The sequence below is a fragment of the Podarcis gaigeae genome, assembly GCF_964106915.1.
Source record: "Podarcis gaigeae genome assembly, chromosome: 16".
NCBI classification, from domain to species: Eukaryota; Metazoa; Chordata; class Lepidosauria; order Squamata; family Lacertidae; genus Podarcis; species Podarcis gaigeae.
The window spans coordinates 40660502-40675449 of NC_139693.1; the positions used below are offsets into that span (position 1 = coordinate 40660502).

The window sequence follows — 14948 nt, forward strand, 5'->3', positions numbered from 1 at the left end:
AGCCTTTTTAAAGGCTCTGGAACGGTGTCGGGGGGAGCGCGGTGCTGAGAGCCGCTACCCAGCCTGTGGAGCGAAGCCGCGTCGCCATTATCGGAGAGCGTTGATTTCTTCCGGCAAATTGATCCTGAAAGCATCTACTCGTGAGTAGGATTAAAAGCTTAAATTGGACTTTAAAGAGTAAAGATTTAAAGACTTAAATTGCTTGAAAGTTTAAAAGATTGGCCACCACGGGAAAGGTACAAAAAGGAAGTCTGCCTTACCGCATTGTAGTGAGAAGAAAGCAAAGAGACTATTAAACTGAAACCTTTGAGGATTGCATTTGAATAACAAACCCATTGCCTAAAAGCAAGATACCCCCTCACTTAGCGGGTAGAAGCGGTGAGGGAGAATTGTCATTGAACTATTTAACCTGCATGAAAGGAAAGAATTGAATTTTATCCATTGTCTTTTGTATCCTGGGAACGGACTACCCTGTAAGAAGGGAGAAAGAACTTTGAACTGTCAAAAGTGAGAGCCTTGAAATAACTGGGAAAGATACAGTGTTGAGGACTTTTACCTGGACTGTTACATATTCGTAACTATTTAAGGAAAAAGTGCTGGAACTGGGGACTTTTTCCCCTTTAGAGAGACGGGGGGGGGGGGGACTTTGAGACAATATATCTGTTGTAAGAACTGTGAACTGTGAATGCAAGTTGGGAATTCCCCCCTCTAGAGGAGACTTTGTTACATTGTGAGAAACAACTAAGCAACTAGAAGCTGAGCCACTGGAAATTTACTAGTAAAAACAAATCTAGGAGTGTGGGACTGACCTTGGCCTGGCTGATAGTGGCATGGCAGATGGCAAAGGAAAGATAGATCAGGCTCAGGAGAAAAACCTGAGATCCGGCAAAACTTACAGCACTACACAGCCAAGAAGGGCCTCAGTGATAGGAGCAGCTGCGGCCTCACAAACAAAACCTAAAGCCATGTCTGCAGAAGATGCTTTGGCGAAAGCTCTTGGAAAAATAAATGAATCTCTGGAATTTTTAACGAAACAAGGGACTGATACAAGTAAACAAGTAGCTGAGATCTCAAAAAAACTTGATCTGAATACTTCTAGCCTAAAAGAATTGGGAACTCAAGTTACTGCTAATGCTCAGAATATTGGGAGACTCCTAGAGGAATCAGCTACTACCCGAAAGATTGCTGAGGAGGCAAAGGAGGTTGCAACTGAAATTCAGGGAAAAATACCACCGGCTGTAAAGAAACTGGCGGACCATGATTTATCCTTTGCTATGATAGATCTTCAAAGGAGGGATCGTAACTTAAGATTAAGATTTGTCCCAGAAAGTGAACAGGACAACTTGGTGGACTTTATTACAAAAGAATTTTATGACTTTTGGCAAGAAGGCCTGCAGGGGGAGGAGGTTAAGATTATGAGTGCATTCAGACTTGGAATAAGACAAAAAAAGAACAAGCCAAGAGATTGCTTGATTACTTTGGGATCAAAGGAGGAAAGAGATAAAATTTTAAATTTGCACTATCAAAATACACTGCAAATTGAGGATTCTTTCGTGGAGATCTTCAAAGATATCCCAAAGCCCATTCTAGATGCAAGAGAGGACTACAAAGATCTGGTTGTACTACTGAAAAAAGCAGAATCTTCTTTAGGTGGGAATTCCCCCAAGGCCTATCTTTCAAATACAGAGGAAAGAAAGTTAGACTAAGGACACTGAGTGACAAAGACAAATTCTTGAGAGATCACGAAGAAGACTTAGTGAAGGAAGCAGAACTTGGAGAAGAGCCAACAATACCAGGAAAAAGAATATTGGACTTGGCAAATTTATCGTTTGGACTACAGCCACCAACAGAAGAAGAGCAACAATTTGGAGCAGTAGGAGGAGTAAGTAATAATCCCATCATGGCCCTGCGACTATTGAGCTGGAACTGTAATGGACTGAATATTCCTCGGAAGAGGAAGAACGTCTTTCATATTCTACAGAAACAACAATTGGACTTGATTTGCCTGCAAGAGACACATGTGACAAGAACACATAGCAAACCACTTATCAATAAAAAATTAGGACATGAATTTATTTCATCTGACAGAGTGAAAAAAAGAGGAGTGGTTATATATGCAAAGGATAGATTGATGCCGAAACAAATATTTAAAGATGAACAAGGAAGATATCTGGCAATTGAAATTCAAGTACAAGGCCAGAAATTTTTGATTCTAGGAATCTACGCACCAAATGAAGGCAAATCCGAATTCTTTAAAAAGTTGCATGAGATTTTACTGGACTACATGGATTCAAATATAATTTTGATGGGAGATATGAATGGAGTTGTCTCTACAAACATGGACAAAGCACAAAGACAAGTAATTTCTAAAGACGGAAGGCTACCAAAAACATTTTTTGAAATGACTGACAATATGGACTTAGTCGATATTTGGAGATTAAAAAATCCTCTTGAAAGAGAAGGAACCTTCTTTTCTGAAGCCAAAATGACCTGGACTAGAATTGACCAAATATGGGTTACTAGAGGACCGGCATCAAAGATAAAAAAAGTGGAAATCTGCCCAAAGACTTGCTCCGACCATAACGCCGTGAAGATGGAGATGAATCAAACAACAGCTGGCACTTCCAGATGGAGGATGAATGACTCATTATTCAGAGATAAAGAATTTTGTAAAAAGGCCCAAAAAACAATAAGAGACTATTTTGAAATTAACATGAGAACTAATGTGGAAAAAAGAGTAATCTGGGACGCAAGCAAAGCGGTTATGAGAGGTTTCTTGATACAACAAAATGCAATAAAGAAGAAAAGCCAAAACGAGAAAAAGGATAAGATATTAGAAAAAATTAAAGAAGGAGAAAAGAAATTGAGATCAAAACCAAAGTCTCAGGAGATCTTGAGAGAAATTAAATTACACCAAATGCAATATATGGAACTGATGAACCAAGAAATAGAATGGAAAATTAAACAAATGAGACAGAAAACGTTTGAATCTGCTGATAAATGCGGGAAATTTTTGGCTTGGCAATTGAAGAAGAGACAAAAACTAAATACAGTGACAAATTTAGAAGTGGATGGAAAGAACATTAACAACCCAACTGAAATTAGAAGCTGCTTCCAGAGATACTTTAAACAACTATATGCACAAGGGCCAGAAAAAGAGATTGATATAGAACAATTCTTGAAGAAAAATGGGATGAAGGAAATTTCATGTCAAGACAAAGTGCTTCTGAATCAGAAAATAACTGAACAAGAAATAGAAGATGCCATTCAAAACATGAAACTGGGCAAATCTCCGGGACCTGATGGACTGACTTCCAAATATTACAAGGCTTTAAAAGAATGGCTAATACAACCTTTGAAGGAAGTCTGTAATGAAATCCTTGAGGGGAAAGAAGCACCTGATACGTGGAAAGAGGCTTATATCACGCTAATACCGAAGACAGAGACTGAAAAGACCCAACTTAAGAACTACCGTCCAATCTCTTTATTAAATGTGGATTACAAAATTTTTGCTGACATTTTAGCTAAGAGATTGAAAAAAGTTTTGATGGGGGAGATTCCTAGGGATCAATCGGGCTTCCTCCCGAGAAGACATTTATCAGATAATGTAAGGAACATAATAGACATTTTGGAAATGTTAGAAGTTAATATAAACACAAAAGCTGTTTTGATATTTGTGGACGCGGAGAAAGCCTTTGACAATATTTCTTGGACCTTTATGAAGAAGAATCTCCATGGGATGGGGGTAGGCCAAGGTTTTGAAAACGGTATAGGCGCAATTTATTCTGAACAAAAAGCAAAGCTAATTGTAAATAATATTATTACAGCAGAACTTAAGATAGAGAAAGGGACACGCCAGGGCTGCCCAATTTCCCCACTACTTTTTATTTCGGTCCTGGAGGTTTTGCTGAACATGATAAGAAAGGACCAGCTGGTTAAAGGGGTTCAGGTCGGAGCGAGACAATATAAATTGAGAGCATTTGCAGATGATCTGGTACTTACATTGCAAGAGCCGGAATCCAGTACGAAAAGGGTTTTGGAATTAATTCAAGAGTTTGGTCAAGTGGCAGGATTTAAATTAAATAAATTAAAGACTAAGGTATTAGAGAAAAACCTAACAGTAAGAGAGAAGGAGAGGTTTCAGAATGAAACAGGTTTAACAGTGGTTAAGAGTGTAAAATATTTGGGGATTAATATGACAGCTAAAAATATGAACTTATTTAAAGACAATTATGAGAAATGTTGGAACCAAGTGAAAAAAGATTTAGAAATTTGGTCGAACTTGAAGCTTTCTTTGTCTGGTCGAATAGCAGCTATTAAGATGAATGTATTGCCTAGAATGTTATTTTTGTTTCAAACATTGCAAATTGTTGATAAGATGGAGTGTTTTAAGGGATGGCAGCGAGATATTTCTAAATTTATCTGGCAGGGCAAAAAGCCCAGAATAAAATTTAAGATCTTAACTGATGCAAAGGAAAGGGGGGGATTTGCCCTGCCAGATTTGAAACTTTACTATGAATCAGCAGCTTTCTGCTGGTTGAAGGATTGGCTGCTCCTTAAGAACACAGACATTTTAGATTTGGAAGGTTTCAATAATTTTTCTGGGTGGCATGCATACTTGTGGTATGACAAAGTTAAGGTTCATAAAGGTTTTAAAAATCATATTGTCAGGAAAGCATTGTACAATGTTTGGATCAGATATAAAGACCTACTGGAGAGCAAAACTCCAAGGTGGCTTTCACCAATGGAGGCAAAAGCTGTGAAAAAACTCAACATGGAGTGTATATGGCCGAAATATTGGGAAATTTTAGAACAGGAGGGTAGTAACTTCAAACTGCAGAGTTTTGAGAAATTAAAGGATAAAGTGAGAGATTGGCTCCACTATTACCAAATAATGGAGGTTTATAAGATGGATAAGAAAATCCAGGTGGAGAAATCGAAATTGGAAACAGAATTGTTAGAATCCAATACTAAAAATTTATCAAAAATGTATAACTTGCTGCTGAAATGGAATACGCAGGATGAAACAGTTAAATCAGCTATGATTAAGTGGGTGCAAGATATTGGTCATAACATTATGTTTGCTGACTGGGAAAGGTTGTGGACCACCGGCATGAAATTTACGGCGTGTAACGCCTTGAGAGAAAATATTATGAAAATGATATATAGGTGGTACATGACCCCAGTCAAGCTTGCAAAAATTTACCACTTGTCAGATAACAAATGTTGGAAGTGTAAAGAAAATGAAGGCTCATTCTTTCACCTCTGGTGGACATGCCCAAGGACTAAGGCTTTCTGGGAAATGATATATAATGAAATGAAAAAGATGTTTAAATACACTTTCCTGAAGAAACCAGAGGCCTTTCTCCTGGGTATTGTCAGCCATGTGGTGTTAAAGAAGGACAGAACTTTGTTTTTGTATGCCACAACAGCAGCAAGGATCCTTATAGCAAAGTATTGGAAGACATCAGATCTACCCACTCTGGAAGAATGGCAGATGAAGATGACAGACTACATGGGACTTGCAGAGATGACGGGCAGAATCCGAGACCAGGAGAAAGAGACAGTGGAAGAAGATTGGAAGAAATTTAAGGACTATCTTAACAAATATTATAAGATTAAAGAATGCTAGATTGACATGGGCTTAAAAATATTGGTCTTCAGAGACATTAAGAGTAAGAAAAGGAATGGAATTAGTAAGAAACTTTTGGGAAATAAGGGAATGGAGTTGCTGATGGGATAATGAAACTAGAATACAAAACGGTGAGGTATGAGGAAGTCGGGGAAATAAGGTTGAGAAAATAAGTTTTGAAATTATACTTGTTGTTTTTTGTTTGTGTTTGTTTTTATTGTAGTTGTTTTGTATTTGTATGTTCTTATTGGAAAATTTAATAAATATTATTTAAAAACAAACAAACTATTCCCTTGGCAATTAAAAGAGCTGCTTGGTTGGCATTAACCTGTGAGAGGGTCTTCTCGGTGGTCCCCTGTTTGTGGTCTACCCTCCCTGTTGTTTGCTCCTTTCTTTATAACTTTTTAGAGGAGTTTTAAAATGTTCCCATTTACCCAGGCATTTGATTTCTATTCCTGGTAATCTTGTGATTGTTCTTAGATATGTTTTATTTTTGTTGTATTGTTTTAAGGCTGGTGTGTTTGCCACCCTGGACTCCTTTAGGAGGAAGGGTGGGATAGATAATTATTTTTATTATTTGTAGCCAGCATCTGCTTGTAAGAGTTTGGGAGGTATCTGCATATTTGGAGGGGGGGGGGGCCAAGACTCGCAGTAGGTAGGTAGGTAGATATATGGAGGAATACCAAAACAGCCAAAGGAGGACTGGGTGTGTTCAGTAGCTGTGAAATGCTAGCTGACAGGGGGAGGGAGAAGTAGAAAAGGCGACAGGGAGAATGGAACGTAGTGTTGGAAATCTGAGCAAGGGAACCCCACACTTAAGCATTTTGTTGCGCATCCCACTTGTAATACCCTTTAGTTTGTTGGATAGAAAGATCTCACACTGCCCTGTCAGTTTTTGTGCTCTTTTTTCAAGGTTTCACTGGATACCCTCTACACATCCGCAGCTAACCACCTGTTTCAAGAAAAACTGAAGCCGAAAATGCTGGAACTGGCAAGAAGAGGATATTTGCTGACATCTAAGAAGGAAATTGCCAAGACCATGCAGACCATTCAGTCTTACTTGTTGTCTATAGCTAATCCAGAATGGGCTACAGCACTTGCCTACAAGATCTTGCAAGAACTTCCAGCAGGTTAGCGGGGAGTATAGTCTTTTTAAAAGGGCATTTTGCACATCAGTTACAGTGGTACCTCGGGTTACAAACACTTCAGGTTACAGACTCCGCTAACCTGGGAGTAGTACCTTGGGTTAAGAACTTTGCCCCAGGATGAGAACAGAAATTGCACGCTGGCAGCAGCGGGAGGCCCCGTTAGCTAAAGTGGTACCTCAGGTTAAGAACGGACCTCCGGAACAAATTAAGTTCGTAACCAGAGGTACCACTGTACTTGAATTGATGCCCATATGGATAAAGGAAGCTGCCTTATTGTGGACCATATTAGTTGTCTAGCCTAGCATTGTTTACTCTGACAGCAGTTCTCCAGGATCCCAGGCAAATGAGGCTGTTTTGCTCTGCAAGAAGATGCTGGGGGTTGAAACTGGGACCTTCTACGTGGAAAGGAGATGGTCTTCCTCTCAGATATGCCACTTCCCAATATGCCTTCTAGTTCTGATTTATTTAGAACGTGAAATGCACTCCATATTTTCTTTAAGGCAGCCTGTTGATTATTTATGCACCGGCAGACGAGTGATTCCTACACTCCCACCTCTTCAGACCCCCACCTGTTTGCCCTTCTAAAGTGAATGTTCTTTCCTGAAAGTTCATGACACGCTTGCATGGCTCCATTCCTTGCTCTTTTTGAACTGTGGGGACTCCATTGGTTGCTTAGGGTTGTATCCAATATGTTACTTAGTGGTACACTGTTTTCTGCTGGAAAAATGTTTTGCGCATACTGAACTTTGTTGCACAACAGATTCCACCATCTGCTGTACGGTGGCACCTCAGGACTTAATCCAGAACTTAATTCGTTCTGGAGGTCTGTTCTTAACCTGAAACTGTTCTTAACCTGAAGCACCACTTTAGCTAATGGGGCCTCCTGCTGCTGCTGCGCAGCCGGAGCATGATTTCTGTTCTCATCCTGAAGCAAAGTTCTTAACCCGAGGTACTATTTCTGGGTTAGCGGAGTCTGTAACCTAAAGCGTATGTAACCTGAGGTACCACTGTACAACTGTTGCAATGGATTCTTTGTTGCACAACGTTCAAACTCTCCCATCCACTTGAGCAAAAGCCTCTTGTACAGGAATATGGTGGAGCAGGCCAGACCTCCTGTCTTGACCGACTCCTTTATCTTCCGGTCCCTTGTTACTTTCCACATTCCAGAGTTAAGCTTTGTCATTGCAACCAGACTTTCTGATGAATGCCAGCTCAAACAGTTTTGAGATCTAAGCAGGGAGGAAGGGGAAAGTGACCGAGAGAGTGCTTTAATGTCTTCTTTCTTTTCTTTTTCCCCTTCAGGATCCACCAAGGCCCAGACTTTGAAATTCTGTTGCAGTTTAGCTGAAACGTGGCTGAAGAATACAAATGTGACGGTATTAACTCTTGCACCACAAGCCTGTTATCAATATTTAGAGAACAAGTTTGAATTACACACATGTGCATGTATAAGTAAAATAACATGCCATTTCTCAGATTCTGCTCCACTGGTGAGACCAGGAAACAGAACCAGGGGCTGTGGCTCTGCAGATAAGAGGAGGCTTGATTCCAAGTGGTTGGGATCACTGGAGACAGGGCGTGAACTTTACTTTCTCTCCCCATTTGTTCCTATGGTCAGAAGTCGAGGACGGTGCTGGTGGGTATTGGTGCCATAGGGCACAAACCCTTCCCTTCATTACTGACCCTGAGTTGCCTTATCCACACTGACAGGGACTTTGTAGAGATGTACAGTCTGTCTTCCAGCAGAGATGCACGTGTCTCTTCACACAAATGCCGCCTTTCATAATGACAGACAGTATGCTAGCTTTTTGGTTTGTTTGGTTGCTTTTCCCCCCTTACAAAGCACATAAAGCTATGTGCTGTACAACCATTTTTTAAGTGTTATATTTTATTAAAATCTTTAATAAAAGTGATAGTAAAAGAAAACATTTAGAAAGAACCCCACAGAGCAGCCCACATCCACAGTTGTGATACAAAGGAAAAAGGTACCTGGAGGGGAAAGAGAGATGGAGAAAGTTCCAGGAGAAGAGAAGCCATGGGGTATTTTGGCCCAGCTGAGGCAGTGAAGTGGGGTTGTGCCTTCTGCAGCATTCAGGGAGTTCAGGAAGAGAAGAACATATGTAATAACCTGAAATAAGCTGTCACAGTAAGATGCAAGCTTTGCACGCAGTAGTTGAACTTACAGGTTTTACTGGCAATCCATTCTTATTAGCTTATTGTTTTCGTTTTTCCATTTGTTTGTTGATGCAGCCTGTTAGCTCTGCTTGTAAATAAAATGTTCTGTCTTCCGATAAAGGATGACTCTCGTGAAAAGGCCCGAGTGCATCTGAAGAAGCTGCAGATGCAACGCCAGAGATCTGCTACTGAGGCTGTACTTGCAGAGCACAAGCTGCACTCTGAGAGCCATCAGAAGCTCATTGGAAAACCTGCAAATCTGGTTGTTTTGCTTTATCAGCACAGCAGCATATCCGAAAGATTTCAGAATCCATCTGGCAGAAATTACCCAGGTTAGGTCACACCTCTCTTGCCTTCTGTGAGAGCCCACATTTGCCTGGGACCCTTATAAAAGCAGCGCTCCTGCGGACCAGACACTACTGTTTCCACTCTGCTACCAAAAAAGGCTAGAGGCAACACAAGGATTCTCTGTTTGCACACCTTTCTTCACAGTTAATTGGCTTGACTAAAGTCCTTTGTCAGAAAGGTGGCCTGTTAATATTTTCATTAATAAATGAAATAATAGTGTTTTGTTTGTAGCCCCCCCCCCTTTCACTGACTAAAGCTTTTACTACTGGCTCCCTGACAAACTAGTGGTACCTGGACAGAGCAATGGCTTAAAAACTGTGCCTGGAAACTTGACTCCCCCCTCCCCTCTTATTAAATTTCTATACTGCCCTTCATCAGAGAATCACAGGGCAGTTTACAATATAAAAACCCAACAATACGTAACAGTAACAAACAAACACAATAACTGCCCCCACCCAGTTTAAAAGGCCATAGACTGTTAAATCCGCCAAAGGTCTGGGAGAAGGTCCTCAGCATCTTACCAGGCAAATCAGCTTCCTTGAAATATGGCTTGCCTGCAACTGCCAATTATCCTCTGTGATGCCTGTTCACAGGAAAGTGTAAGACGCTGTCAGGACTGCCGCTAGGTCCCAGCTCACAGAGGACCAACGCCCAGTGGATATTATATACAAAAGTCTTTATTGAAGTTTAGTTTCCATTTCCAAGCTCTGGGCGCGCAGGCCCACGTCTTAACGCTAGACCGGCTAAGTCCCCTCTGACTCACTGCTCCACCCACACCAGTTTAAGATTCTAGCCTGGCTCCACCTCTTGCGCTGCTCTTTCCTGCGTTGGGTCCTTCTGCCCTCTGGGGTTCCCTCCTTCCTGGACTCCTCTGACGCGGAGCCTCCTGAGTCTTGCCCCTCCCTCCGGCGGGCTTTAGGACCTGGCTCCCTTCCCGGGCTCCCCGCTGTGCCGCGCTCCTGTACATTTGAACTTGGCGCGCGCGCCCAGCCGGTGACTTTCCTTCTGACCGTTTCCCCGCTTCCTGATGTGGGTGTTGCCAAACCTGACTCCTCTCCTCCCTCTGGTGGTGAGGACACTGGTCCCGACTCCTGGGACTCCCCCTCCCCACTGCGCTCTGGTGGAGACGCTGGCCCTGATCTCCAGCTGCTGTTCAGAGACTCCCCGCTGGCCCCTCCCTCTTGAGGTTTCTCCCTTGGAATCTCCCTTGCTCTGGCCACCGGCGCTCCCTTCTGTGAGTCCTCCGATTCGCTAGAGAGGCTTGTGGAATAACTCTGGCCACTGTCACTGCCTGCGCCCCCCTCGTACTCCTCCTCCTCACTCTCCATTTGCTCCCCCTCCTGTGTCTCTCCTTCTGAACCCCTGACATCCATCCCCCCCTCGAAGCCCCCCCTTCCCCCCTCCCCCTCTTCCGGTGCGGGTTCCGGGTGCTCCATTGTTGTAGGGGTGAGTCCAGGATACAGCTCGTCCCCTGAGGCTTGCAACCATCGAGATAAGTCCGGGAAGTCCCCCATGGGCTCGTCGACGACGACCTCCTCCGCTTCCATCTCCTGCGCGGTGTGCTCGAAATCTGCGCTCGACCCCAAATCACCCAAGAGCCCTCCTCCCCCTGTTGTTTGATGGGGGTCCACCTCCCAGGGCCCCTTCGGCATGTCTCTGCGCCAGCCCACCTCGGGTTGGTCCTCCCACCAATAAGATCCCCCCGTGCCAAAACCTGAAAGTGATCCCTCCGGAGAGCTGCCTCCCGGAGCCGAGTCCTCAGCTGACGAGAAACCCCGGAAAGTGCTGGCCGAGAGTGTGGGTGTGAACAAACAATCCTCGAAAAAGCCCGCCGGCATAGGCTTGTGCGGGAAAAGTGTGTGGAATTCTTCCTTGAGCAACTGCTCTTCCACTGCGTAATCCGGCACCCACCTGTTGGCGCTGGCCGGGGTGTCCTCCGTGGCGAGAAGATATTCAATCCCGTCCTCCCCCCACCTTGAGTCTAAAATCTCAGTGGCTTCATTAAGTGGCTCCCCTTTCGGCGACCCCCCTTTTTTGGGCGCTTCTCTGAGCGGGTCTGGCGCCTTCCCCGGTGCTTGAAACCTGTGGGGCTCTCTGTAGGGCGTGAGCACTGATCTATGAAAGACCGGGTGCATTCTGGAACCCTCCGGGAGTGTCAACCGGAAGGCCACTGGGTTGATCTGCGCCTCTACTTGGTAAGGCCCTAGCTGCTTGTGCCCTAGTTTCTTCTTGGCTAACGATCTGGCTGGAACTGCTTGTGCTGCCAACCAGACCCAGTCTCCCACCTGGATGTCCTCCCCAACCCTCCTGTGTCGATCTGCCTGCACTTTGTAAGCCTGTTTTGCCAACTCTAACTGCCTCCTGAGCTGCTCGTGGATCTCCTGCAACTCCGCTGCCACTTCCTCTGCTCCCTGTGGCTCCCCCTCCCGCACTGTGTCCAGACCCGGGAAGGTTCTGGGATGCCTCCCGTAGTTGGCAAAAAATGGGGTCACCCCCGTGGACCCGTGCTTCGTGTTGTTGTAGGCAAACTCGGCCAACGGTAGATAGTCCACCCAGGTCGATGGCTGCTGGTTCGCGTAGCATCTCAGGTACTGCTGCATGATGGCGTTGACCCTTTCCGCCTGCCCGTTAGTTTGCGGGTGTCTCGCCGACGCCAGGCTGACCTTGACGTTCAGGAATCCCATCAGCTTTTGCCAGAAGTTGGAGATGAACTGGCGCCCCCGGTCGGACAAAATAGACCGTGGTAGGCCGTGCACCTTGAACACGTGGTCTATGAACATCTTAGCGGTCTGCTCGGCCGTGGCCACCTTCGCGCACGGAATGAAGTGGGCCATCTTGGTGAACAGGTCCACTACCACGAGCACTGCCGTCTTGCCCCTTGAGCTGGGTAGATCTGTGACAAAGTCCAGGGCTACCCTCTCCCACGGTACGAACGGTGTCTGTAGCGGTTCCAACAGGCCCGCCGGCGGCTGGTGCACAGGCTTAGCCCTTTGGCAGGTGTCGCACCTATTGACATAGTCCGCGACATCCCCCCGCATCTTAGGCCACCAAAAGTCTCTGGCTACTAAGTCCACCGTCTTCTCCTTGCCGAAGTGCCCCGCGCTGGGCGCGTCGTGCAGCTGTTGCAGGACCTTCGCGCGGAGGCTGTCTCCTGGTACGTAGAGGACTCCCTTGCGTAGGAGCAGGCCGTCTCGCACTTGGAATTCGTCGCCCCTCGCCTTGCCACTGCACACCTCCTCCATCTTGGCTCGGGCGAACGAGTCTGTTCGCAGCGCGCGGCGCACCGCGTCCAGGTCCACCGTGGCTGACGCGCATGCCCACGCCTGTGGTGTGAAAATGTGCTTGGCCGCCGCCGGTGCCTCTGCCTCCAGATACTGCGGTTTTCTGGACAGCGCGTCCGCCAAGACGTTGCTGTTTCCTGGGATGTACTCAATTCTGAAGTCGAAATCTGCAAAGAACTCCGCCCAGCGGATGTGTCGCTGGTTCAGGAACCTCGCCGTGCGCCAGTACTCCAAGTTCTTATGGTCTGTGCGGACCTGCACCGTGTGCTTGGCTCCGACGAGGAAGTGCCGCCACGCCTTGAAGGCTGCATGTATGGCCAGCAACTCCCTGTCCCAAATGGTGTAGTTCTGCTCCGCTTTGCTGAGTTTTCTGGAGTAGAAAGCGCACGGCCTCCAGTCCCCCTGGTGGTCTTGCTGCAACAGAACGGCTCCCACGGCCCTGTCTGAGGCGTCCGTCTCCACTCTCATGGGCCTGCTGGGATTTACGTGCAGTAGGTTCTCTTCGGAAGCGAAGAGCTGCTTGAGCTTCTGAAAGGACTGCTCTGCCTGCTCCGTCCAGATGAACCTCTTCTTCTTGGAACTGAGGGTGTCGGTGATGGCCGCTGTCTGCATGGCGAAACCCTTGATGAACTTGCGATAAAAGTTGGCAAAACCGACAAACCTCTGTACTTCCTTCCTATTGCGTGGGCTCTTCCAATCCAGTACTGCACGTACCTTGGCACCGTCCATAGCCAGTCCCTTGTCGGACAGTTTGTAGCCCAAGAAATCCACCTCCGTCTTGTCGAACTGGCACTTCTCCAGCTTGGCGTACAGCCTGTGCTCCCGCAGCCTCTGCAGAACTTCCCTAACATCTCTCTCGTGAGCCTCCGGCGATTCCGAGAAGATTAGGATGTCATCCAGGAAGCAGACGCACTTCTTGTAGAGGAGACCCGCCAAGACATGATGCATGAAGGCTTGAAAGCAGTGGGAACCATTTTTTAATCCAAAAGGCATAACTCTGTATTCATAAGTGCCCAGCGGCGTAAACATGGTTGTTTTCCACTCGTCGCCTTCCCGTACGCGAATGAGATTGTACGCTCCGCGCAGATCCAACTTGGTAAAGATGCGACCCTTCCTCACCGTCGCCAGCAGGTCATCGATCTTGGGCATAGGGAATGCTGAGGGCTTGGTCTTGAGGTTCAAGAAGCGGAAATCAACGACCAGCCTCTTTTGGGGCGTGTCCCGCTTCTTTACAAAGAACACGGGACTGCCTCCTGCCGCCTTGGACTCCCGGATGAATCCCCGCTTCAGGTTGTGATCTATGAACTCCCTGAGCTCTTGCAATTCATCCTCAGACATGGAGTACAGTTTCCCCGTCGGGAGCGTCGCCCCGGGCAGGAGGTCGATCTTGCAGTCGTAGGGTCTGTGGGGTGGCAGCTTATCCGCCTCTTTCTCGCAGAAGACCTCCAAAAACTCCTTGTATTTGTTAGGCACCGCTTGCAACATGCCCAAGTTCAGCTGTGGTCCATCCTCGTGCCCCTCATCTTCCAAGTCCGCCAGGATGCAGTGTTCTGCGCAGTAAGAGGAGCCGAAGGTCAGTTGCCGCTGGTACCAAGCTAATGCCGGGCTGTGCCTATCCAGCCAACTCATTCCCAACACTATGGGCGTGTCTGACAGGCGGGTGACGTTGAAGCTGATGACCTCACGGTGGTTTCCAATGCGCATCACCATTGGCGGCGTCTGCTGTAGCACTTGCCCTCCCAGTAGCTCCCTGCCGTCCACTGTGACGACTTTCAGAGGTACCGCCGCTGGCAGAAGGGCTATGCCATGTTGCTGGAGGAACTGCATGTCTATAAAATCTGCATTGCTCCCCGAGTCTACGGTGATGGGAATTTCCACCAGTAGCCCATTGGGGAGCTGAAGGGATGCGGTGAGCTGCACTACTGGTTTGGGTGGGAGGGGGTCGGTGGGCTGTAAGATCCCTGGGGATTGCTTCACTGACTTGTCTGGCTGGTCCCCAGAGATGCCATCTCCAGCCAGACAGTGGAGTTTTCCTGCTGCGACTCCCTCTGCTGAATTGCGTCTGTTACTGTCGCTGCGGCTGCAGTATGCTTGTGAAACCGCTGGGGACACTCTTTTGCCATATGCTGAGCACTGTCGCAGATGTAGCACTTCCTGGTTCCTCTAGGAGGCTTCATCTTGACTGCTCCCGGAGTTAGGGCTCCGACTGTGGAGTGAGCCTTAGCACCACCTATCTCCATCGGCTCCTCTCCCCCTCCCAGCGGAGGCATGGATCGAGCGCGCGCCGCCTCCTTGGGGAAGGGAGGCAGTCCTTTCGCTGGCGTGCGTCCCAAATGCCCTTCCTCCCTGCCCCAAGGGCGTCCT

General features: G+C 46.5%; 1 protein-coding gene across 3 annotated transcripts in view; it reads left to right on the forward strand.

Annotated features, from left to right (window-relative positions):
- KNTC1 (kinetochore associated 1) overlaps nt 1–14948 on the forward strand; it is a 95768-nt gene that overhangs the window by 60977 nt on the left and 19843 nt on the right. For all 3 annotated transcript variants that reach the window (XM_083717845.1, XM_083717844.1, XM_083717846.1), the window contains 3 exons: nt 6546–6762; nt 8083–8156; nt 9077–9287. In XM_083717845.1, coding sequence (XP_083573971.1) covers nt 6546–6762; nt 8083–8156; nt 9077–9287 — 502 coding nt within the window. The remainder of the gene's footprint in view (nt 1–6545; nt 6763–8082; nt 8157–9076; nt 9288–14948) is intronic.